This window comes from Dermacentor variabilis, chromosome 11 (genome assembly GCF_050947875.1).
Source record: "Dermacentor variabilis isolate Ectoservices chromosome 11, ASM5094787v1, whole genome shotgun sequence".
Lineage (NCBI taxonomy): Eukaryota > Metazoa > Arthropoda > Arachnida > Ixodida > Ixodidae > Dermacentor > Dermacentor variabilis.
The window spans coordinates 58871473-58896697 of record NC_134578.1 but is presented as its reverse complement, the minus strand read 5'-3'; the positions used below and the strand labels follow the sequence as shown (position 1 = coordinate 58896697).

At 46.5% G+C, this 25225-nt stretch overlaps 1 protein-coding gene and 10 non-coding genes across 13 annotated transcripts in view; all 11 read left to right on the top strand.

The window, feature by feature from the left end:
- The window catches only part of LOC142564702 (dicarboxylate carrier UCP2-like), a 113682-nt gene that overhangs the window by 75459 nt on the left and 12998 nt on the right, over positions 1-25225 (top strand). For all 3 annotated transcript variants that reach the window (XM_075675835.1, XM_075675837.1, XM_075675836.1), the window contains exons 2-5: positions 14045-14267; positions 15553-15707; positions 17484-17691; positions 18025-18240. In XM_075675835.1, coding sequence (XP_075531950.1) covers positions 15585-15707; positions 17484-17691; positions 18025-18240 — 547 coding nt within the window. In that variant the 5' untranslated portion in view covers positions 14045-14267; positions 15553-15584. The remainder of the gene's footprint in view (positions 1-14044; positions 14268-15552; positions 15708-17483; positions 17692-18024; positions 18241-25225) is intronic.
- TRNAL-CAG (transfer RNA leucine (anticodon CAG)) lies at positions 22045-22128 on the top strand. Its single transcript has one exon. It is a non-coding gene; the product is annotated as a tRNA-Leu (tRNA).
- TRNAL-CAG (transfer RNA leucine (anticodon CAG)) lies at positions 22368-22451 on the top strand. The gene has a single exon. It is a non-coding gene; the product is annotated as a tRNA-Leu (tRNA).
- Positions 22693-22776, top strand: TRNAL-CAG (transfer RNA leucine (anticodon CAG)). Its single transcript has one exon. It is a non-coding gene; the product is annotated as a tRNA-Leu (tRNA).
- On the top strand, positions 23014-23097 carry TRNAL-CAG (transfer RNA leucine (anticodon CAG)). Its single transcript has one exon. It is a non-coding gene; the product is annotated as a tRNA-Leu (tRNA).
- Positions 23335-23418, top strand: TRNAL-CAG (transfer RNA leucine (anticodon CAG)). Its single transcript has one exon. It is a non-coding gene; the product is annotated as a tRNA-Leu (tRNA).
- On the top strand, positions 23656-23739 carry TRNAL-CAG (transfer RNA leucine (anticodon CAG)). The gene has a single exon. It is a non-coding gene; the product is annotated as a tRNA-Leu (tRNA).
- Positions 23977-24060, top strand: TRNAL-CAG (transfer RNA leucine (anticodon CAG)). Its single transcript has one exon. It is a non-coding gene; the product is annotated as a tRNA-Leu (tRNA).
- On the top strand, positions 24298-24381 carry TRNAL-CAG (transfer RNA leucine (anticodon CAG)). Its single transcript has one exon. It is a non-coding gene; the product is annotated as a tRNA-Leu (tRNA).
- Positions 24623-24706, top strand: TRNAL-CAG (transfer RNA leucine (anticodon CAG)). The gene has a single exon. It is a non-coding gene; the product is annotated as a tRNA-Leu (tRNA).
- Positions 24944-25027, top strand: TRNAL-CAG (transfer RNA leucine (anticodon CAG)). The gene has a single exon. It is a non-coding gene; the product is annotated as a tRNA-Leu (tRNA).

The window sequence follows — 25225 nt, the reverse complement described above, 5'->3', positions numbered from 1 at the left end:
AACAATAAAATCAAAATAGGGCGTTTAATTTCCCGAAACCGCACAGTGACTTTTTGAAGGACGCGCTTAGCTGAAGGCTGCGGTCTAATTTGGACAGCCCGCCGCCTTTTAACGTACGCTCCCCAAAGCGCGGTACAGGAACGGTCTTGCACTTCTCTGCCATCGAAATGCGGCTGCCACGTCGGGGAGTGGAGCCCGCAACCTCGTGGTCGGCTGCTCAACGCCGTAAGCGCTGTGCCACTCCGGCGGGTCGAAAAGGAGGGGTCAAGGACGGCAGCGACGCAGTGCCCGTCTCGCACTCGGACAACTCGTAATGCCCTCGCGGCCTGGCCGTAATGAACCGTCGTCGATAGATCGAGCCACGCCTCTTATGAAGGGGCGTATTGTGGGTGCGCGCGCCTGGTCTGCCTTTATCGATTCCAGGAGGTAGGCACTTAACTGAAACTACGGGATGTGGGAGAGACGATGTTCTTCGTACGGTCGCAAACGAACCCAACCCGAAATAGGATTCGGACGCACGGAGGTTAAGGTCGTACTCTCGAAACGCCGCTCGAGTACAGAGGGGGCTTGAATCGTGTGTGTTTGTGTAGGCGCTTAAGAAATCGGTGCCCTAAGTACTCCAAGTGCGTCAGTGGATATTTGTTCGCAATCGCTTCGTATCCCAGGCGGCCGTCGATTTAGGTAGGTTGTGCGGTCAGCCGGACGAATTGGATTGCCGTTCGCAGTTGTCAACAGCGCAACGGCTCATCGACACTCAAAGGTCGAGCGTGTCGATCGAAGGAACCGTGCGCGTGCAAAATAACAAGAGAGAAGCTATGAACAACTGCCTTCTTCAAGAACTTCTTTTCGACATGCGATCTCCAGCAGCTGAAACCAACGGCAGTGGCATGACGACAGCGACATCGCGACGATAACGGTGGTGTGACGCCTACAGTGCGTTCACAAGGAAAAGGTGTCTGTGGTATCTGTACTCTATGACAAATAAATGGTGCATGTATCACTCGTGACACAACGTGGAACGCAGTCGCGTCATGGAACGGGCAGACGAACAGGTGATGACGATTCTAGTTGGTTATTAATTCAGACAAAACAGAAAGTATTTGGCGGCAGCGAAACGTTTAGAAGACGTGGAGAAGAAAAAAGAAAAGACTGCCTCCATTCCACTTTGTAATACTGGAGCTGATGCGGACGTTAGACGACGTTGCACAAGCACCAACTCAACAAGCGACGTAAGTCACGCGGATGTGCACTTATGCGGAAGTGCGGCGTACATCCTCATTCTTCCAGGCCCTCCACCAAGCGCAAGTGCCTTATTAAATGAAATTAATGTTTAAAAGTAAATTCCGCCAGAAAAATTCGTGAAGTGTGATTTACACACAAGCTGCAGACATGATAGCCTCGGATTGTTGTTCGAATTCACCAGAATACATACAGATGTTATGCGGAAACTGAAAGACAGAGCCCTCTTCCAGTTGCCGTTTGAGGTCTGCCAGTGACCGCAGCCGCTAGGTGGCGGTATCGTTAGCGCAGTATACATCACTTTACCTCCTCCTCCCCTCTCTCCCCAGCGTAGGGTAGCAATCCGGATCTTCCCTATGGTTAACCTCCCTGCCTTTCCCCTGTCCTCTCTCTCTCTCTCATTCCTTTAGGTGCTTCGCCTAGCGTAAGTGCGCCATTGAACTAAATGAATTTATCAAAGTGAAATGTGTCGGAAAATTCGTAAAGTACGAATTGCACACAACCTGCAGGCATGGTAGCATCGGATTATGATTCGAACATATTAGAAAACGTGATTATGTTACGCGGAAACTCAAACCCTTTGTCCAACTACCATGTTTCGGGTGAGCACGCCACGAAAAATCCCAACCAACCAGAATCGAGCTGCTTCGCTGTAAAAGCTGTAATGCCGAAAGCACCGTAACTATTTCGCTGCCTTGTGGGTGAACACCAGGCTTGTGCAGAAGCTGGTCTAGCAACATTCATAGATGGCGCTGGAAACACCCAGGGATGTGCTTGTTGGGGTAAAGCTAGCAAAACGATTAAATATGTTTCATTAGAATGTTAAGATATCTACCCAGCTGTGGGTTTACGCTCCGCTGGCCTCCTCGAAGCCCTTGGATTCAGCAGTAGCAGGAGGAAAGTAAACATGTCCGCCGTAAAGACTAGTACGAAGCGATTGGAAGCTTGGTGGCAGAAAAGGAGGAAGACCACAAACAATGGAGGCGTGCAAAAACAACGTTCTGAATAGAGGTTCAGAAATTTTGATGCTGAGAATTCTTTGAGTTTTCTTTTTCTAAATATAGGTAGGACATTAGCCAAGACAATAACAAGAGCTTGGTGGCCTCAACCAACGGTCCTGTTTTAAAGGGGGCGCTCATAGCATCCATCCATCCATCCATCCACCTATCCATGCAGCCTCACGTTCTAGGGGGACAGGCCGCGTGACAGCCCGGGATGTCAACCAAAGAAGCAGGGCCACCATTCAACGCCACCTAGAGGAACCATGTCCCCACACTTTCTCTCCCTTTTCCTGCCCACCTTCCAAGCTCCTTTCTTACTTTCATAGCTCATCACTTTCACTCCCAGTCCTCTGCCCTTACAGATTCTCTTTACTATTCTAAGGCTGCAGGTTCTTTCAGATAAAGGACAGAACAAACCGTCTTGTGTTCCTAACTGCGCGCTGTAGAAGCAAAGTCGGCTGAACATGAGAACCAACCGGACATCCCCACACGCCTCGGCCGATTACATCTTGCACAAGCGGAGAGAACCCAGCTCGAAAGGTCACTTAAGCATCGACTGCAATAATCGCGACGACCTCGCGGTACAGGCGAAGAGCCGTATAACTGCGTTGCTTCACTACACCGCGACAATGTTCGCGTGGATCGCGCTGCCGTTCATCGACCAGCGAAAAATGCCTATAGCCTCAAACGTTGACGTGAGGTGAAACGTTAGTAGGTGCAGGAAATTGCCGACCCGAATGCCAGCAGCGTTCTGAAAGGCGACCAACCAAACTTGCCAATCTTCCGCACACTTTAGCAGGCTGTCACGTCGTGGGCGCCATGTCCATCTCGTAATTATGTTGTTTTCGAAGTAGGACACGTGGTTATAACTGCGTTGCATTCGGCCGACGTTATGTTTTCGGTAGTTTCACAGTGACGTATGAAAGTCTAAAAAAAGCTATTTAGGCGTTCTTTCTATGTTTTTTAGGCTATCTCTGGACAGCTTATGAGGTTCATGGTACTAAATTTTTGTTGTCAGCTAGCCCGTGTACTTTCTACAATCGGCCATCATGGATACCTATGTGTATACTAGAAATGAACCGAAAGGAATATAAGAAAAATCTACGAGTCATATGAAGGAAAATATTTCTTCGAGAATAATAGAGACAGCCTCTAGGTTGTCCAGATCGATTTTGTTTTAGGAAAGCAGGCTCTGCAATCTCCTCCTCCCCCAGCGATTGATGTGCAGATACGTTTAAAAAAGAAGCCATGGTCAGTATGTTGAAACGTCCCGTTTCAGTTTCGATCCTTCGTAGCACCTCTGTCTTTAGTCGATTCGCTATTCACTTGACTGCAGCCCCGGGCGTGCTTTCTTCTTTAACGTTTCCGTACGTATATAGCTGAACGAAGAGCACGTTGCCGAGTTTGTAAATTATGTATTTAGAGAACCTACACACTGTATAATAAAAGTTGAGTCCTCGAGCCACGCTCGAGCCAATGAACAAAGCGCAACAAAAAAATTGCGGCAAATGAAATGGGTCGTGCGAAAATACGGCCCCAAGTGCACTTCTGTCTCGTCGCTCACGGGAGCATGCGTTCCGGCGCTACTGCTTTTGGACCCTCGAGTCCTAGCGTTACCGTCGCTCTGCTGAACCAAAGGCTCCCATCGGGGCCAATGAAGGGGAGGGGGGGCTTGCAGGGCCGAGGGTCCAAATTTAGAAGGCAGCCACTCCCGCCCGGCGGCTGCCAGCAAGCTCCGTAGCACGCATTCCCGGAGCCCTTTCTTCGCCGAGAATGAACTCTCGTGTGCGTCAGCTGGTCTCTTTTGCTTTATTGCCAGCTTAGCTCGTCGTGTATGCGCCCTTTCGCAGCGAACCTCGCTGTCAGATCGTTGGCTTTGCTCCACTTCGTTGTTTACTGTTCGTTTGAAATGCAAGGACCTCCCTATCAGTGTTCTCAGCTGTTTGAGCGTGAAGTTCGCTGTGTCCCCCAGCCGACGGTGATGAAATGGCGTGCGCCTTGAACGAGCTCGCCCTCTAGTGCTTTTTTTTTTCTTTCATGTCGTCTGCTTCTTCCGGTGCCGTCTGGTCTTGGCGAGCTTTCTACGGAACCCGCAGTTGCGGTTTCCCTGCGGTGAAGATAATTCTAGGTTCTTGTGGCTGCGCAATATCGCTTTTGTATATTTTTTTCCCTCTTGAACATGTATTGCCCCTAGTGACACGTGGGTGATGGCGAGAAAAATGGTAGGGGGAAGAGAAGCAGCGAGGTTAACTAAACCTGGTTTAGTTGCCTACGCTACACGTGGGAGGGGGGGGGGGTGAAAGAGAGGGAAGACAGGAAGGCACAATCGATAGCGTATCCTCCAGTTGGGCACTGTCTGCCACCATCAGGCAAGCTGCGGCTTTCTGGATTCATGAGAGGCGAGACAGTTTTGTTTGCTTATGTATAGCTTCAGTGTGGAGCATGTTTGTTTGCCAGCTTGCTCCTGAAATATTGGCCCCTACCCATTACGGCGAACTCGCCATGAAACCGGTGGTTAAGAGGGGTGGGCGGATGTTCAAGTTGAAATTTATTCAGTTACTGTAAAGGCACACACGGTTATGGTAAAGGCTGAAAAAAAAATTAGACAATGGGAAGTTGAAATTGTACGAGTAATGGTAATAAACAGGCATACTACATTACGAGGTTACTGTTATTAAAGACTGAAACGCGTGTATTCTGTAAGAACTAAGGAACTGGTATTATTAACGCGATTTCAAATAGGATCTGCAATTTTCAGAAGAAGACAATGATTATGTCAGAACATTATTGTGGCAGTCACTTCGTATCATAAGGATGCTAATGTTTCTTGACTAAGCCAAAAAGCTCATCTGGCAAATCTAGTGGAATACTTGAATGCCGGCTTTAAACGTGTAAATGTATATTCTTGTGGTTTGTACAACACACGGTAGCTTAGAAAGAAATGTTCGATAAATTTAGCTACCCGCCGTGGTTGCTTACTGGCTGTGGTGTTGGGCTGTTAAGCACGAGGTCGCGGGATCGAATCCCGGCCCCGGCGGCTGCATATCGAAGGGGGCTAAATGCAAAAAAAAAAAAGAAAAACACCCGTGTACTTAGATTTAAGTGCACGGTAAAGAACCCCAGATGGTCCAAATCATTCCGGAGTCTACGGCGTGCGTCATAATCAAATCGTGGTTTTGGCACGTAAAATCTCGTATTTTTTAATAAATTTAGCTTAATTGCAAATATGGCATAGTGGCGCCGTACTATAGACCAGAACAGCACGTGCAATATGAGTCACGTGCGGAGGTAGAGCTTACAGCTTCTGTGTATGTATGTTTATTTCTTTGCCCAGTAAGGTCTACACGATTGTTCAAAGAGCACCTTGGAGGCGCTAAGGGACATCCGTGGCCAAAGAGCGCCATAACTATGGATAACATGTTGGCGAAATCGGCAATGGCCAAAGTCAGAAAAAATATATAAATTCAATGCGTTTCTTCTAAGTCTCTGATGTTCCTAGCTTCCCGCGAAATAAAGTTCGTATATATCCCACAAAACGCATACATGCTCAGAGCAAACATTCAGAAAATGCGTACTATACGCCCCCCCCCCCCGCCCTCCTTTTCTCTCGTGGCCCCAGCAATGGGTATCCAGCCGGTACTTACCCTGGCTAACCTACCTGTCTTTCCTCCCCTTTTTTTTCTCTTCTCATGGCAGATATGTCAGTCTATAATCTTTCGACAGGCCTGCTGCTGTCTAAGAGGAAAACGAGGAAAGAAACGATCCACATGATTATGTTGCGTAGTATTCTGAACGCTGATTGAAGTTATAATTGTGCCCTGGGCAGTGGTCCAAGAAAAGTGAATGTATTGAGAAACAGTACACGTAGCGAAGGTAGAGTGCAGAAGTTTGAGCTGCGCGAGATGATCTTCTCTCCGGTTACAGCATGTTTGCTTGTTCATGCACGTCTGTAAAATGAACGAAACAAAGACAAACAAACAAACAAAAAATATGTGTTCCGCTACTGTAATGATCGGAGTGTGCGTTAGGCCGTTGGCCAATGCTGCTTTCTCTTAAAATGGCCTTCCTCTAGGCTACACAGACCCGTTGTTTAAAGAGGAAAAGAACTGCGACTTCAGACGAGACGTGACGAAGGAGTGGACAGGACCACTTGTTCTGTCCACTCCTTCAAAAAAAAAAAAAATTATGGGGTTTTACGTGCCAAAACCACTTTCTGATTAAGAGGACTCCGGAAATTTCGACCACCTGGGGTTCTTTAACGTGCACCTAAATCTAAGTACACGGGTGTTTTCGCATTTCGCCCCCATCGAAATGCGGCCGCCGTGGCCGGGATTCGATCCCGCGACCTCGTGCTCAGCAGCCCAACACCATAGCCACTGAGCAACCACGGCGGGTTGTCCACTCCTTCGTCACGTCCCGTATGAGGTGGCGGTTCTTTTTCTCTTTAAACATGTCGGACCAACTGGCCCGAATTTTCCCCCTGTTGAACAGACCCGTTGCATCTCGAAATCTGTCGGCAGGATCAAAGGAGGCCTTTCACAGCCTGATTGTAACACAGAACGATGCAAATCAGGGAAGCAATGCAAAGCATGCGGCGACTGCCATGTCAGCTTTATTCGGGAGAACATGTTTCTAAATCTTGCGAGGCATCGCGATCTATAAAATAAAATTAACAGCAGCATAGAACAACACGCGAAGCGCAGAAAGAAGGGTGATCTACATTACTCAAAGGATCTGTGTTTTGCTGAGGTGCTGCCAGAAATACTAAGACGCGCTCGTCACAGTCTATTCCGACTTATTTTTTTCTTTAACGCATGCTGAGATTTTATCGTGTCGTCCTCATTCCAAGCAGCTTGCGATGGTATGGTCATGTGGCTGCTTGAGCATAGCCTACTGCTTAGACAAAAGTCCAATCATATTGGCGGTTCGCACAATCTGTCTGGTTCGGTTATAACGCACGATGAACTGCGGTTCAAATGTTGATAGCTTCAGACCTTATAATTGCTCGCACGAAATTCACAAGCTGCAGCTGTCGGACGTGTTGGACGTGTTTTGTTTGCGCATATGAGAATGAACTTACCTAATTCGTGTCACGTCGTATTCTTGTACTTAAGGTCATACAACTTATACGGGCTGTCTATATACAGATCTCGTTGAGAGCTCTATTAGACATCCATTAAAGAGAAAGAGATAATTTGGTCTGTAGTGGCCAACAGCCTCTGGAACCGTCCTTTTCTTGTTTGTTTTATTCCAGGAAGCCTGTCTTCCAAATTGTCTATCAGTTTTCAACTACCAAAAAGGTCAACAGGAAATGCAGGGACACGGCCGCACTCTCTGTACATATACGATCCAAACTGGTGGCGGTAGCTACAGGCGCGCTGCGCCTTGATAATCTCACCATGCGTCGAACAAACCAGCGGGCAGTGACCAGCGTATAAAAGAGGGGCGAATGGGTTCAGTTCAGAGTAATAAACTCTCTAAAGTCTACACAAATGCGCGGTGAAGAGAAAGAACTGGCTTTGAAACGTTGCCGCACAGCTACGCACAAGGAAAGACGGGCTGAGTGCACATGTGACAGGAATAGCAATAAAGTCGGTTAATATTCTGCGTTATATATATATATATATATATATATATATATATATATATGTGTGTGTGTGTGTGTGTGTGTGTGTGTGTTTGTGGCGAGAGACTTTCTGCTAACGCCACAAGTGAAGTCCTCAAGTACACGGAACTCAAAGCGAGAGATACATGACCGCGACCACGAAAACAGAAAACAAAGAGTCGGAGGCGCTGTACACACACTTATGCTTTTGCCGCGATTTTGTTTTGGTTTATTTATATACGTGTAGTAGGACGTTTCGTTTCCACAGAAGAGCTCTAGCTATCGCTTTTTTTTTTCTGCATCTTCTTCTTCTTCACCTACTTGAGAAACGCAGGCACTAGCGGGTGTGTCGAAGGCTCGCTTTGAGAGCGTGCGCGTCATATTGACGTCACTTCAGCTCGGTGGAAGCGTCAGTGTTGCGTCAGAGCGGCGCCAATTATTCTGGTACGGGGCCAGGTCGGTTTCGCAGGAGTGCGGGTTACTGGAGAAACAGCTAGCTTCGCCCGAGCAGAACAAGTGCCAGAGTGGCAAAAGGTTTGAGCGCGTTAAGGTTCGTAGTTAAGACAGCTGTGTCCGGTTTGGTTTGGTTTTCCTTCTATACGGTAAAGCGTGTTCTTCCTCTTCTTAATTCGAAACGGCGATGGACCCGATAGCGAAGGAGATGTCGTCAGACGCGTTAGTTTGCCTTATGTACTGTCGCGAAAAGCATATATGTTTGAAGCCACGTGGAAAATACCAATGTTCTGGTCTTTCTTGCTCACTAAAACTAAGGTTTTGTTCCTAAATATATCTTTTAATCGTTATCTAGTGACGCGAAAGAAAACTCGAGATAACAACAATGCTCTGCTCGTGTTTTAGCTCAAGAATGTGTCTGTAAGCCTACGTCTCCTTGAAAAAGTGCAACACTTCAGAATCGACATCAATCTTCTTATCTTGTACAAGTGCCGACTGTACTGATCGCATTAGATGTACTGCGCTTGTGCCTGATATGAATTCTGTTCATAGAAATGCTTGAGAAGCCTGTAAACTTTTCTTTCTCTTTATTTGTCTCGCATCATCAGTGATAATGTCTGAGAGACTGCTAAGTACACTTCCAGCTATTAACGAGTGAGTATTGGAGTGCTTCGCGTTGAGCTGTGTAGATAACGTCATTGCGCAGACTCGAAAGATGCCTCTTTTAGGCGCATACAAGTTTTAGGCGTTCTGCAAGTTGGCTGAGATTATCACCGCGATAATAGATGGACTGCGGAAGTTATTACGCCGGGAATACTGGTTAAGTGAAATCATTCTTGCTAAGCCACAGTTAGGCATGGTAGCGTTGTCACCGCGTCTTGCTCTAGCAACCTTGCGTCAGAAATGAACATACACATTTCCTACGCAACATCCTTGGCGTAAATGTTGAAGAAATCGCACAAATACGCGTGCGATTGCTGGCGTACATCTCAGGCCACGATGAGAGCATGAATTGAGGCATTAATATAGCCTTCGGAATCGCCTGCCCGACGAGTAGAAGGGCCACTGGTCGTGCAGATTATAGCGTATGATATTTAATAGTAATAAGCTCATTATACCAACGCAGCACGGTGCTCAAATGGACTTGGTGTTGGACCACAGTGGACACGTGACGTAGTCACACCGGCGCGGAATGAGCTTCCACTTATCAATTATAGAGACGGGTTAAGAGGAAGCTCTAACTCAGGCCAAACTCCGACGCGGCCTATTCAAATACATGTAAAACGCATGAACGTTGTTCTGAGATAACCCTGGGACCAATTTTAATGAAATTTGTTGCATTTGAGAGAGAAAGCTAAATTCTAATGACTCTTGCAAGCGAAATTTCGATTTAGGGCCGGAATTTTGTTAAAATAATTTTCAAAAATTCGAAAGTTAAAAAAAATTATATAATTCAAAGTGGACAAATTCGATATGTCAATTTATATCTTACGTAAATTTGTTACGTTGTCTCAGGCGTTCTGCAAAAACTGTATTTCCGTACTACTGACTTTTTTAGATTCACGTGTTACATATCAATTTTGTCCGTTTTAGATGTGCTATTAGTTGCAATTCACAGAATTGTGATATCATTTTTCATAGCTGAGGGAGAGAGTTGCAAACCTGATTGTTTCGTTTTCTGGAAATTTGCGATATTTGTAAATTTGTAATAAAAGATTGTCAAGCTAAATACAGAAATTCGAAAACAGTCACTAGATTTCAAGTTTTTCTTTTAGATGCAAGAAACCTCGTCAGACTTGGTGCAGTGGTTGCCGAGAAAAACGAATTCTCCTTTTACATGTGTTTAGATAGCAGCACCCGAGCTAAAGCTTGCTCTTAAGCAGGAGACCGAGCTGCAACGTGAGACCCCCCCCCCCCCCCCCCCGAACGAAATTTCTGGCTACGCCACTGGCTCCTTGATGTATTCAATTCTGCTACTATTGCCTGCAATATGTTCCTACCAGCTCGTGACTTTGTCAATCTTTCGTGTTGCGCTAGCTGTTGGGCCTCCGCGATTGCCCCCATTGTGTTGTGCACCCCTAGACTCAAGAGTTTGTCGGTTGCAGCGTCACTGGGTATCCCTAGGGCTACTTTAACGAGCTTCCTGAGCATCACATTAAGTTTGTTAAGTTCTGCCTGCTTCCTCTTAAGCTTCCTCTTAAGTTCTTGCTGGCGGTGCTTGCTACAGACCCGTTGCGCGCGACCACTGGAGACTTTCTGGGAGAAGCGTCCGTTCGAACTGCTGCACACGGTTGCGCGCTGTCGGCAGGTGCGGCGAGCAGGAAATAGGAAAGTACCGCGCCATGTTTAATCGCCGGTGTTGCCGCAGCTTTATGCTTGCAGCGAACACGCGTGCATGCGTCCACGTTCAGTCGCGCTTTCCGAGTGCCGCGCCAAATCGAAGACGTTTTCCTCCAAGATGGCGCTCGTGATGTCAGAATGTCTTATCGAATCTCACCGTTGTTGTCACGAGGGTCGCGGTTGCGTATAATCCCGTGTTACGTGCGCGATGACATTGCAAAAGTGGGCGTCTGCGAGATGACCTTATGTAAGATCGAAACTAAGGATTTCTGGAAGTCGTTATGAAATTTGAGTTAGTAGAAAAAAGGGTATGTGGAGAGTTACACGTGCCATCGTTGCAGATTGCATTTTTATATTGATGTGATGTAATGGAGATCTTTAGCGCACGGATTCGGGTTACGCTGTTGCCGTTGTCTTGCCATATTATTCGTCAGTCGACCAGAATTAGCGAGCGCGCTCAACTACGTTTTGTTTTGCCGAAAATACGGGCAAACTACAGACGATGGGCTGTGCAATTTATAGGAAGCATATGCTATAATAGATTAAGCGTTAATAATAAAAGTAAGCAATATTTGAACCTGCTTAGGAATAATTTACCTAAAATCTTCACCTTGTTGTTGCTTTATACGCATTTGTTTAGGGTTGTTCCATCGTGCTGCATAGTTGTTGATGGAAAAATAATAACCTTGAAAGTTCAAGCAACTTGTGCTACATTCCTAATAGGAAGATACTTCAATTTTAAATGAATTGTTCACTGCCGTTATAATAATCTTGCATAATTTTTGCCGTGCGATTTACAGGAAGCATATGATATAATAGATTAAGCGCTAATAATAAAACTAAACAATATTTGAGCCTGCTTAGGAAGAATTTACCTAAAATCTTCACCTTGTTGCTTTATACGCATTTGTTTAGGATTGTTCCATCGTGCTGCATAGTTGTTGATGCAACTATGCAGCACGATGCACAATGCAACAGCTATGCATAGTTGTTGATGCTGCATAGTTGTTGCTTTAGTTATGTTTATATAACTATTGCAAGATAAACTGTTGCGGCGACTCACATGGCAACCTCGTACGGTATGTGTGCTGATCATATATATCGTATCAAATTTAGGAACTAATAAGCTGACTTAATTCTGAAACTGAGTAGATTTATTTTGACGTTTGAGATCACATTCGACGTGCATGGCACCTAAACTTGCTCAGATTTCTTTAGCAGTGACATTCGGTGCTTCTATAAAAAACGGTTTGCGTGAGTTATTGCTGCTACCCTTCCAATGATACGCGGCAGAAACATCTCCGTGCATATGAGCGTCTCTATGCGTTCGCACGCTCGAGCGATTTGAAGAAGACATTATTGTATGACGACTCGCTTATCATTCTTACTCATTATTGCGACTAGGAGAGAAATAGAGAATGTTTTTGCTCGCATTGGGTGGCACCTTTGCCACGTTGAACGCACGTTTAAAGAAGAAACGGGTTGCCGTGTGCAAATGTAGGAGAATTAGCCAGATTAAGCCGATTAGCTAATTTCAGACTTTACTGGTTAAATACATATGAATCTCAAAAAGAGAAAAAAGACCACTAGCCTTATCGCCACTTCCTTTTTCTTCGATTTTGTTCCCTTCAAGAAATGCTATGCACGTATATTTGCTCCAAATATAGAGCTTCATTGCGTAGACGCAATGTACCCTGTAATTACGGACAAGGGCGTACTTTCCTGAGTCGAACGACAGTTCTTTCGCGACCCCCGTCGAAAGAGGGTCGGAAGACCTTAATGACGTCACCAAAGCAAGGCACGTTTTTTCCATGAGACACTCCAGTCGAAGCTCGTAAAAAAAAAAGAATAAGAAAAGGCAAAGGCAGTGGAAGGGGAACAGTCTCGCGAAAAACAACTTGGCTCGGCTGAAAGCGACGCCAATTGGCTATTGGGTTTTGGGAGACTCGTCAGTCGTTTCGTCGGGTCGAGATTTCGCCGGCACGTGTGTTTACGAAACCATGGAGAGCCGGTAAGATCCCCTGCACGTGTCACATTTTGCCGCGCCAAACCCGTCGCTTGCCGTTTTCGACGGTCACCCCGGTGTCACGCGCTTGCCCTACCTTTTCAACCTGGCATCGCGAATTGTGTCACCACCTGTCGTGCTCGCATCGCCGTTCACTGTATCGCAGTGAATGATGGATGCATAGCGTTGTACGAGATTAGGCAGAATGTTATAGGCTATGCAACCGATTCTCACCGCGCGCACGTTCTTTTCATGGCAGTGAACTTACAGCGTTTTATGGTGTAGTTTCATTTTATTGCACGTGTAGTTGCCATAGCATCGTACCACACCGGCAATAATTAAAGACCACCGGCTCCACCAATACAAGTCGTGTAAGGACTTGTGTTGGCGACGTGTAAATGCGGTGGAATTGTATTTTGGGGGGATTGAAGCATATCGACGAAGCTTATCGCAACTACATTTATCGCTTATCGTAATTGAATCGTATGGACTGCATGAAGTTTGACACCCCGATTCTGTACGTCGGCTTCGTTTGGCGGTGCTGCGTCTATAGCCGATAAATAATTTTGCTACGCATGACTTCTTTTAACGTGGCTTGAACCAGAGCATCAGGGGGGCTCTTTCTCTTCCTATGCATTGAAATGAGATCTACTCGGCTGGAAACAGAGCCCGCGACTTTTTACATCTGTGGTTCGCAAGAATGCGCTAGCGATTGTTTCCTTAAGTTCCAGTTGACTCACGCGCTTTTCTGAGAACAAAGGGAGTGACGCTACCTTGTTTTCTTCTATGCCGACCGCTTGTCCCATATTCGACTTAGTTTTTTATAGTTCCCAGTTTACCGCGACATTAGGTACCTTTGTTCTGAGTGGGCACGAGGAGAGCAAGCGTACGGACTCCGTCAAGGTCATCAAGAACGCTGTGGCCTTGTGCAGCAACAAAAAAAAAAGAAGCGTAATCTCACAGCAATCTGTACTTTCATTGTACGTTACTCAGGAACCTGAGACTTTCATTGAATTCTAGTATTATTTCGCAAACCCTAAATTTGTACTCGAATGCGTGAGTTTTCGTTGAGCAGCGCAACGTTCCATGTTTCTCTAGACAGAAATCACGGGGCCTGTGCACTGTCACGGAACATGGGAACTTAGTGATCACGAGACAAGAAATACTTTGCGATTGTGAGGCGAAGAGTAGCACTCATAATCAGCGCACCACCACGTGTTTCATATTACGTTAAAGTAACAGTATAGTTCGGGGCGGGTGGTAAAAGGGGGGGGGGGGAGGGGAGAGCGGAGAGCTCATGCTTCGCTGATCGGTTCGCGGCTGATTCTCGTCGCGCGAAGTCGTCCGCTCAGAGCGGCTCGCGCGTTTATTGACGACACCCGTGCTTGTGCCTTTTCGCAGGTCAGCTCGAGTATTATGGTAGAGAGGTTCCCCGTGTCGGAAGAAGCCATCTTTCGAACCGACCCGAGGCCCGTGCGGACCGCGGTCTGGCAGGAGTCCCTGGCCGTCTCCATACCATCGCCCCTGCCTTCCTACCGCAAAAATTCCTAACAGACGTCTTTCCCCGGCGGGCATTGGTGACAGCCCTCGTGAACTTCGCTGCATTCCGTCAGCTCTGCTTCCGGTGAGTGCTGCGGTGGTGGCGTGAAAGCGCGCTGCATGGTGTAACAGCGACAGCTCAAACACGCAACTTCCGGCTGTGTGTTGAAGGCGTCGCCGCAGGCCTTTTATTGTGTTAGGTACCAGACAATGATCGACATCGTCTCGTTAGGGCAACAATGAAATGCAATGTTTACGAAATGTTAAATACAGTCTAGCGCAGTGATAGTGACACGTGAATTTTTTGCTGCGCTCTGTCGACTCTTGTTTCCTTGAGCAAACCGCAGTGCTCATTGAAAAGGTGAAAGATGGTGTAAATCGGTTTATAACTCGGACCATTACAGCCAAACACACTTCCCTACCCCCATAGGGGGTGAGGGTGAGACTGATTTACGCTCCTTCTCGCCTTTAAGGGCGTAGGTTATTTTACAGTAGATAGCAAAATCTCGATCATCATCATCATGATGTCTCATTTGCAAACGTTAAAAGAACGTGAAGTAGAATATGTAGATGGAAAGTCAGTGCTTGTTTGCGAAATTTTTGAAACTTGCAGTACAGATTTTAAAACATAAAATAAGGTGTTCACAAGGGATTAGAGCCGCTATAGTCAGTAGGGAACATTGAGCCCCCACTCCCCACAAATAACGCCCCAGCCGACTACGTCATTAAGGCTTTACTTATAGCATTCGTAGGACTTTCTAGCGGTAAACGACATAGGTATGAATGTCTTCACAAATCTGGTAATTAGTGGGTCCAGTGTACACTTTGTTTAAATAACGAAGCCGAGGATCTGTAATGCTAGTCCCACATCATAGCAATAAAAGAAAAACTAAGAGCGGGTAACAATCCGGTTTTCGCAAATACACAAAAAATTAATGCGAATTTAGTGTGGCACATGAGGCGAAAAGTGGACACCGCAGCATGCGAGCAGCAGCAGCGCGAGACAGCTGTGACACACTATACTGTAACAATAGATTAATGTGTGAATGGGTCGAGTCAGAAGTCGAGTTTGCCCGTCCTGGCCCGACAGCGTTCTCATGCACCTCGCTAAGTGATTTGGGCGTGGGAAGCCGGGTTCACTGAAATCGTCTCGACACAAGCTCTTCCCGGCCACGCTAGCATTTACCCAAACCCGCTGACCAGATTTGCGACCGACAAGATGACTCCACCCGACTTTATCGGATTCGTGTAAACGTAGCTTACATCCTTGTCGCCGCTTGCATCCTTCGGAGCTTGAGCAAAAAAGAAAAAGGACAGACATCGTATCCTATGTTTAAAGTCTTCTCAACTTTCTCAAATCTTCTTCGCAGGTCGACCAGAAGTAGTTGGCGCCATTGCCACCATGACCGGAAATAGCCAACAGCTACAGCTTGGCTTGGCCGCCAAGCTGACTTGTGCTGGCTCGGCTGCGTGCATAGCGGACGCCATCACTTTCCCCCTAGATGTTGCCAAGGTGCGGTTGCAGGTGAGTCCAAATGCGTTGAATTTAAGAACAGAACAGAACTTATTTGGCTCTCTCGGTGCAGCAAGAAACGCGTATTGTGACGTAATAGCAATCGATAGAAAACATTCCTCGGTGGCAGTCATAGTGAGTTGCTTAACGTTCTTTGTCCCTGTGAGTTTCGTGACAAATACTCGCAATGGTTCTGCAGTGATTGGTGTTGATAGGTTAACGCGCATCTAGCTCTAGTTATAGTTCTACAAAAAAAGTAATAGTACTTTCTATAGGATGCTAAATGAAATCCTTTATTAAGCGTCCTCTCTTCAAATCAGCGTAGAAAATAACAAAATTTGAATAATTGAAGTGCGGTGAATATCCCAGAGTCACATTGAAAAGCTCACTCATTACCAGACGTTATTTCGCACGCGGTAACTTGAGCATGCTGTCACTCGACCAAACGTTCCTTTTGCTGTGTAACACATGCATGTGATATGTAATTAACAGTATAAACGCTTAAAGCACACGAAGCAGGCAAAACATTCATTAAAAGCAAAACGATTAATCTAGCTGCAGGCGCACGAACATGCGCCTGAAGCTAACCTTCTTTTTTTAAAGAACAGAGAGAGAGAGAGAGAGAGAGGAAGGAAAGGCAGGGAGGTTAACAAGATGGGAGTTTCCGGTTTGCTACCTTGCCTTGGACTAAGAAAATGGGGGTTTCAAGGAGGATAGTGATACAGAGATATACAAGGAGGAACAGGAAAGGGGTTCCCATTAGAGGTTTTTACACAGGCTGATGGGCCTTCCTCTAAGTTACCTGCGTTTCCTATGAGGGCTAAGTGCAAAGTGCTGGTGTATTTAGATTAAGGTTAAGTTAGTCACTTAGATTACGGCTTACTCAAAGTGCACCTAAACGCAGATGTTAGTCTCCTGTGATGAAAACTAGTCTTATGCTGCACTAGTGTATTTCTTATACAGTTCAGCTGTTGCTTTGAGATGTCAAATCCCGCGAGTTATCTGTCTGTTTCTGTACTCGGTTACAACCTGTGAATCAAGGGCCCGGATATTGCAATGGTTCTACTACAGTCTTATTCCTTTTCACGTATCATATGTGGCCAGATCGGCTCTACGTCCCCGTTATCGCGGGAATTGGACGCTCGTGAATGGTGGATAATCAGAAAAGAATAGAATCGAACGAAAAGAGTCCTTACATTACACCTGTCCAGTGCAAGCTCCGCCCTCAAAACCGCATTCCATGCCGTATGTGACTCACCGTCCAAAATATCATTTCCAAGAGTCGCCGAAGCGGAAAGCTTGCCTCCGCCATGAGATCAGGGAGTTAAGCCATTATATTACACACGCCTGTGTTTTTCTGCTCTTTATCAAAGCGATTTTATAAAAAACACCTTTTCGATTTTCCCCGTGCGCGATCCTATTTCTTTGGTACAGTGCAAGGGTCATCGACAAAAAAAATTTCGAAGATCCCGCGCCATTTGGAAATCAAATTATTACACGGACCACTGTCTAATGATGACAAGACGTAATTGCCGACACCCGTGGTGAATACGTGTTGTCGATATCCGACGTCACAGCATCGGTCAGCTGAGCTGGGCACCCTGGAAGTCACCTATTGGATGATATTTTTTAATAGCATTATCGTGGCGGTTTAGGCTATTTGGTCGGAGAGACGTACGAGGCAACTGTGGGAGTAATCCAATAGATATTTCGCACTAAAAAAATTACCTTCGCTTCGAACGAGTCTATGCGCCTCGCTCACGTTTCGTTCCTGGTGCAATACTATAGATCCAGGGCGAGGGCACGACTGGCTACAAGAGGTCGAGCCTCAAGTACCGCGGCGTGCTGGGCACCGTGGTGACCATCGCGCGCCAGGAGGGACCCGCCCGGCTGTACGGAGGCCTCGGCCCTGGACTCCAGAGGCAGTTCTGCTTCGCCACCGTGCGCATCGGCTTCTACGACAGCGTCAAGGAATCGTACAGCATGGCCATCCTCGGTAGGCGCACTTGGTGCCTCACTTACAATGCTTTTCCGCAGTGACAGTTGTTTCCACAGACGATAGTTCGACGCGATCCTGTTAATCAAATCGGTCCCCAATGAACGCGTTTCACTTGTGGTGCCAATTGCTTTTTCTTCGATTCCGACCGCCACCACCACAACCGCCATAATTTTCGCCCCGCATATGGCAAAGTTGTTCAGCGCATAGAGGAACAGAGAGACATGCCATAACTGATTGACAGGCTAATTCGCATATTTGTTAACTGACCGATTGGTTAACTCCCGTGCTGAATAACTCATCGATCGTCATTGCGGTCGCTCACGCGGGCAGGACACAACAAGGGCGGCAACTCTGCGTCCGTGCTGGGCATCCGCATCCTGGCCGCCGTCACCACGGGCGCGCTGGCCGTGGGCCTGGCGCAGCCCACCGACGTGGTCAAGGTGCGCATGCAAGCGCAGTCTGGCACGGCGCCCCGTCGGTACCGCAACTCCTTCCAGGCGTACCGCACCATCGGCCGAGAAGAGGGCATGCGAGGACTCTACAAGGGTGAGTGACCGTCTCCTGGTGCATCCATCTTATGGATATATATATATATATATATATATATATATATATGTATATACAACATTCACAAATTTGCTACTTCTAGGGTTTGTGCCTATCGTGTAGGACTCGCCGCTGATCCCTGGCTTGCCGAAGGCACTGCAGGCATGCTGCTTGCAAGTTAGGCTGCCTTGCTCCCCTTTTAGCGCGTAGCGGGAGCTCGTAAGGCTGGCCATGCATGACCTCCGAGACCGGGTGGCGCGTGGTGCCGGCGCACCGCCCGATCACGCAGGCCATGGGCAGTTAACTATCATGACAACGCGTTATCAGAACGCCATCACAACAACGTACCTTGGAGCTGGACGGCTGTTTGATTCATCATCATCAGCAGCAGCCTGGTTACGCCCGCTGCAGGGCAAAGGCCTCTCCCATACTTCTCCAACTACCCCGGTCATGTACTAATTGTGGCCATGTTGTCCCTGCAAACTTCTTGATTTCATCCGCCCACCTAACTTTCTGGCGCCCTCTGCTACGCTTCCCTTCCCTTGGAATCCATTCCGTAACTCTTAATGACCACCGGTTATCTTCCCTCCTCATTACGTGTCCTGCCCATGCCCCATTTCTTTTTCTTCATTTCAACTAAGATATCATTAACTCACGTTTGTCGCCTCACCCAATCTGCTCTTTTCTTATCCCTTAACGTTACAGCTGTCATTCTTCTTTCCATAGCCCGTTGCGTCGTCCTCAATTTAAGTAGAATCCTTTTCGTAAGCCTCCAGGTTTCTGCCCCGTACGTGAGTACTGGCAAGACACAACTGTTATAAACTTTTCTCTTAAGGGATAATGGCAACCTGCTGTTCATGATCTGAGAATGCCTGCCAAACGCACCCCAGCCCATTCTTATTCTTCTGATTATTTCAGTCTCATGATCCGGATCCGCTGTCACTACCTGTCCTAAGCAGATGTATTCCCTTACCACTTCTAGTGCCTCACTACCTATCGTAAACTGCTGTTCTCTTCCGAGACTGTTAAACATTACTTTAGTTTTCTGCAGATTAATTTTTAGACCCACCCTTAGGCTTTGCCTCTCCTGGTCGGTGAGCATGCATTGCAGTTGGTCCCCTGAGTTACTAAGCAAGGCAATATCATCAGCGAATCGCAAGTTATTAAGGTATTGTCCATTAACTCTTATCCCCAATTCTTCCCAATCCAGGTCTCTGAATACCTCCTGTAAACACGCTGTGAACAGCATTGGAGAGATCGTACCTCTCTGCCTGACGCCTTTCTTTATTGGGATTTTGTTGCTTTCTTTATGGAGGACTACGGTGGCTGTGGAGCCGCTATAGATATCTTTCAGTATTTTTACATACGGCTCCTCTACACCCTGCTTGATTAAGTGGACAGGGATTAAGGCTGTTTTATTAAGGGGACACTAAATACGAACATAACTTTGCGGTGGATTGATGAAATAAGTTTCTGCAATAGGTATTGTTTCCAAATCCACGTCCCAGAAACGGCGCCATCTGAGTAATAGAAGCGGATCTCGAAGATTTCTCTTGCTTAGGGCATACGCCAGAAGAAATCGCGGAGGCGGAAACAAGTTATAGACAAAATTTGTTGGACATCAACTACAGACCATTCTTTATTTTTTCCATGGTCCCCGCCATATTGCCTAGGCAGTGGCGCTACCTATATAGGCAGTCGGCATGACGGTTTGGACGAGCGCTTCGTGTTGTATGCCATGGTATACGCTCGGTGGCAGTTATGAATCGCTTCTTTTTTTCACGGTCGCCTGGTCTCTTTAGCATGATATGTCGTCTTATACATGGGAAACGGTTCTGTGAGTCGTAATGAAGTCATTCAAGTTGGCATAGCCGCGGTTTCTGCTAGCATTGAGGCAGACCAGTGCTATGTGCGCGCGTGTGTTTGGGCTTACGATGAGCCTCGGAGACCAGTCGTCCATCACTGAAAACTTGTTTCACGACAGTCCAGAGGGCTCGCGAGAGGGCCGTCAGGTTTCACCTGATGGTCCCCGAGTGGGCCCAGCCAGGTGACGTGGAGTTTGCTTACGTCAATAGTGGACCAAATAAAGTTGTTTCACTCACTCACGAATGCGATCTTAGTAATGCATTTTCACTGTAATGATGATGATGATGAAGCCTCAGTCAACGGCACAAACCGACTATGGGAGATAGGCCACGAATCTGGTGGTAATATGATTGAATAAATAAAAGAATTTGGTTAATAAAAACTAATACAAAAAAGTAAAATAATTATATAATCCATGATGAAAAATAAACTGTGAATACATGAGTAAAAGTAGTGATCAATACCATACTAAGACTTGCGTTGATAGGAATACTAAAAGGAAAGAGAATAACAATAAAAAGAAACATATACTTAAACTTAAACATATACTTAAGGGTTCATTTTTTTAATAATAATACTAGTTGGATTTAAACTGTGCATTTGTGCTTTTACTTTTTCATTTTCCTAGACTGGAAGTAGCAGCAAATCAATTGTGGAAACTAAGAACTATTGACAAGACATTCGTTTTGTGCCACATAGAAAATTATAAATGGCTAGGCAAACGTTCCTGTGGCTGTACCCCAATACTGTTGCTCCAAGGGAGAGAATAGCAGTGCTGTTTAAAGGCAATCCTAAACTGTGAAGTGGGATTTCTAGACATAGTTTTCGATGAGCAGAAAATCGCCGACAGGATAATAAAAAATGATCTATAGATTCCGGTTCATTGCAGAAGTAGCATAGAGCTAGGGATACCGCCAGACCCCACCTGTGCAAGTAAAAGTTAAGTGTTGGAATATGGCAACGCAGCCTAGTAAATGAGACTTCGAATTTTCGGTTAGGACACCATTTCCGGTTCGAAGGATAATTTAGGTGCAAGAAATCTGTACATTTTGCTAATGACAGGACTTTTTTGTCTTCGCTCAAAGAAAATTGTCTATATCTGGCTGCAGTGACGTGTGCCGTTTCCGGCAGCACAGATAGCACAGGACCTGTTAAAGAAGCTCGGGCCAAGGAATCGGCTATTTCATTAATATGAATGTCTCGGTGGCCTGGGACCCATATCATATGAACTAAACTTAAGTGAGGCGGAGCTAATGAATAAAACGTGTTCAATGTTGTCGACTTTGTAGACGCAGTAAATGCGCTGCATACAGATAGAGAATCTGTGACGATAATAACTCTGGTAGCATGAAAGGGTAATTTGCTCAAGGCAAGAACTATTGCCAGAAGTTCGGCAGGAAAAATTGATGTGTAATCTGGTAGGCGAATTGAAAAAGACCGGTCTAGGGATGGTGAGTAGATACCGACGCCTGCCTTCTCTTCACACGAAGAAGCATCAGTCGCTATTACATTTATTTTAAAATTAAGCTGTAATTCTAAGGCAGCGCTTCATCTCTTTCCTGTTTTGCGAATACGCAACGCTAAAGTGCGGTTCACTGTGTGCTACTTTACACAGTTGTCGTGTTCCGGCAGGATTGCCGAGCGTTCCAATATTCATGTTGCCGTCCGGCCTTCAGGGCGTGGGTTCGAGTCCCACTTCTGACAAGGCTTCGTTTTTTTCACTGTCATCTGATGTAATATGAGAAATTGGATTGGATATGCTTCTTCGATGGCGCATACCCACAGCGGGGTATTGGCAACGATTTGAATGGTATTAGGAAATGTTGGAATTACAATGAAACTGTAGGTAGCGCTTTATCTCTTTCGTTTTCCTCTTTTGTGAATACGCAACGCTAAACTACTGTTGACTCTGTGACACTTCCTGTTTTGTCATGTCCCGTCAGGATGGCCGAGCGGTCCAAGGCGCTGCGTTCAGGTCGCAGTCCGGTCTTCCGGGTGAGGGTTGGAATCCCACTTCTGACAAGGGTTCTTTTTTCTTTCACTCTCATATGATGTAACATGAGAAATTGGATTGGATATGCTTCTTCGATGGCGCATACCCACAGCGGGGGATTGGTTAAGATTTGAATGGAATATTAGGAAATCTGGGAATTACAATGAAACTGTAGGTATCGCTTCATCTCTTTCGTTTTCCTCTTTTGCGAATAAGCAACGCTAAACTACTGTTGACTCTGTGACACTTTCCTGTTTAGTCATGTCCCGTCAGGATGGCCGAGCGGTCCGAGGCGCTGCGTTCAGGTCGCAGTCCGGTCTTCCGGGCGTGGGTTCGAATCCCACTTCTGACAAGGGTTCTTTTTTCTTTCACTCTCATCTGATGTAGCGTGAGAAATTGGATTGGATATGCTTCTTCGATGGCGCATACCCACAGCGGGGGATTGGTGAAGATTTGAATGCATGGTATTAAGAAATGTTGGAATTACAATGAAACTGTAGGTAGCGCTTCATCTCTTTCGTCGTCCTCTTTTGCGAATACGCAACGCTAAACTACTGTTGACTCTGTGACACTTTCCTGTTTACTCATGTCCCGTCAGGATGGCCGAGCGGTCCAAGGCGCTGCGTTCAGGTCGCAGTCCGGTCTTCCGGGCGTGGGTTCGAATCCCACTTCTGACAAGGGTTCCTTTTTCTTTCACTCTCATCTGATGTAACATGAGAAATTGGATTGGATATGCTTCTTCGATGGCGCATACCCACAGCGGGGGATTGGTCAAGCTTTGAATGGTATTAGGAAATCTGGCAATTACAATGAAACTGTAGGTATCGCTTCATCTCTTTCGTTTTCCTCTTTTGTGAATAAGCAACGCTAAACTACTGTTGACTCTGTGACACTTTCCTGTTTGGTATTGTCCCGTCAGGATGGCCGAGCGGTCCAAGGCGCTGCGTTCAGGTCGCAGTCCGGTCTTCCGGGCGTGGGTTCGAATCCCACTTCTGACAAGGGTTCCTTTTTCTTTCACTCTCATCTGATGTAACATGAGAAATTGGATTGGATATGCTTCTTCGATGGCGCATACCCACAGCGGGGGATTGGTCAAGCTTTGAATGGTATTAGGAAATCTGGGAATTACAATGAAACTGTAGGTATCGCTTCATCTCTTTCGTTTTCCTCTTTTGTGAATAAGCAACGCTAAACTACTGTTGACTCTGTGACACTTTCCTGTTTAGTCATGTCCCGTCAGGATGGCCGAGCGGTCCAAGGCGCTGCGTTCAGGTCGCAGTCCGGTCTTCCGGGCGTGGGTTCGAATCCCACTTCTGACAAGGGTTCTTTTTTCTTTCACTCTCATCTGATGTAGCATGAGAAATTGGATTGGATATGCTTCTTCGATGGCGCATACCCACAGCGGGGGATTGGTCAAGCTTTGAATGGTATTAGGAAATCTGGGAATTACAATGAAACTGTAGGTATCGCTTCATCTCTTTCGTTTTCCTCTTTTGTGAATAAGCAACGCTAAACTACTGTTGACTCTGTGACACTTTCCTGTTTAGTCATGTCCCGTCAGGATGGCCGAGCGGTCCAAGGCGCTGCGTTCAGGTCGCAGTCCGGTCTTCCGGGCGTGGGTTCGAATCCCACTTCTGACAAGGCTTCTTTTTTCTTTCACTCTCATCTGATGTAGCATGAGAAATTGGATTGGATATGCTTCTTCGATGGCGCATACCCACAGCGGCGGATTGGCAAAGATTTGAATGGTATTAGGAAATGTTGGAATTACATTGAAACTGTAGGTAGCGCTTCATCTCTTTCGTTTTCCTCTTTTGTGAATACGCAACGCTAAACTACTGTTGACTCTGTGACACTTTCCTGTTTGGTAATGTCCCGTCAGGATGGCCGAGCGGTCCAAGGCGCTGCGTTCAGGTCGCAGTCCGGTCTTCCGGGCGTGGGTTCGAATCCCACTTTTGACAAGGGTTCTTTTTTCTTTCAGTCTCATCTGATGTAACATGAGAAATTGGATTGGATATGCTTCTTCGATGGCGCATACCCACAGCGGGGGATTGGTTAAGATTTGAATGGTATTAGGAAATGTTGGAATTACAATGAAACTGTAGGTAGCGCTTCATTTCTTTCGTCGTCCTCTTTGGCGAATACGCAACGCTAAACTACTGTTGACTCTGTGACACTTTCCTGTTTTGTGATGTCCCGTCAGGATGGCCGAGCGGTCCAAGGCGCTGCGTTCAGGTCGCAGTCCGGTCTTCCGGGCGTGGGTTCGAATCCCACTTCTGACAAGGGTTCCTTTTTGTTTCACTCTCATCTGATGTAACATGCGAAATTGGATTGGATATGCTTCTTCGATGGCGCATACCCACAGCGGGGGATTGGTGAAGATTTGAATGCATGGTATTAAGAAATGTTGGAATTACAATGAAACTGTAGGTAGCGCTTCATCTCTTTCGTCGTCCTCTTTTGCGAATACGCAACGCTAAACTACTGTTGACTCTGTGACACTTTCCTGTTTACTCATGTCCCGTCAGGATGGCCGAGCGGTCCAAGGCGCTGCGTTCAGGTCGCAGTCCGGTCTTCCGGGCGTGGGTTCGAATCCCACTTCTGACAAGGGTTCCTTTTTCTTTCACTCTCATCTGATGTAACATGAGAAATTGGATTGGATATGCTTCTTCGATGGCGCATACCCACAGCGGGGGATTGGTCAAGCTTTGAATGGTATTAGGAAATCTGGCAATTACAATGAAACTGTAGGTATCGCTTCATCTCTTTCGTTTTACTCTTTTGTGAATAAGCAACGCTAAACTACTGTTGACTCTGTGACACTTTCCCGTTTAGTCCTGTCCCGTCAGGACGGCCGAGCGGTCCAAGGCGCTGCGTTCAGGTCGCAGTCCGGTCTTCCGGGCGTGGGTTCGAATCTCACTTCTGACAAGGGTTCTTTTTTCTTTCACTCTCATCTGATGTAACATGAGAAATTGGATTGGATATGCTTCTTCGATGGCGCATACACACAGCGGGGGATTGGTCAAGCTTTGAATGGTATTAGGAAATCTGGGAATTACAATGAAACTGTAGGTATCGCTTCATCTCTTTCGTTTTCCTCTTTTGCGAATAAGCAACGCTAAACTA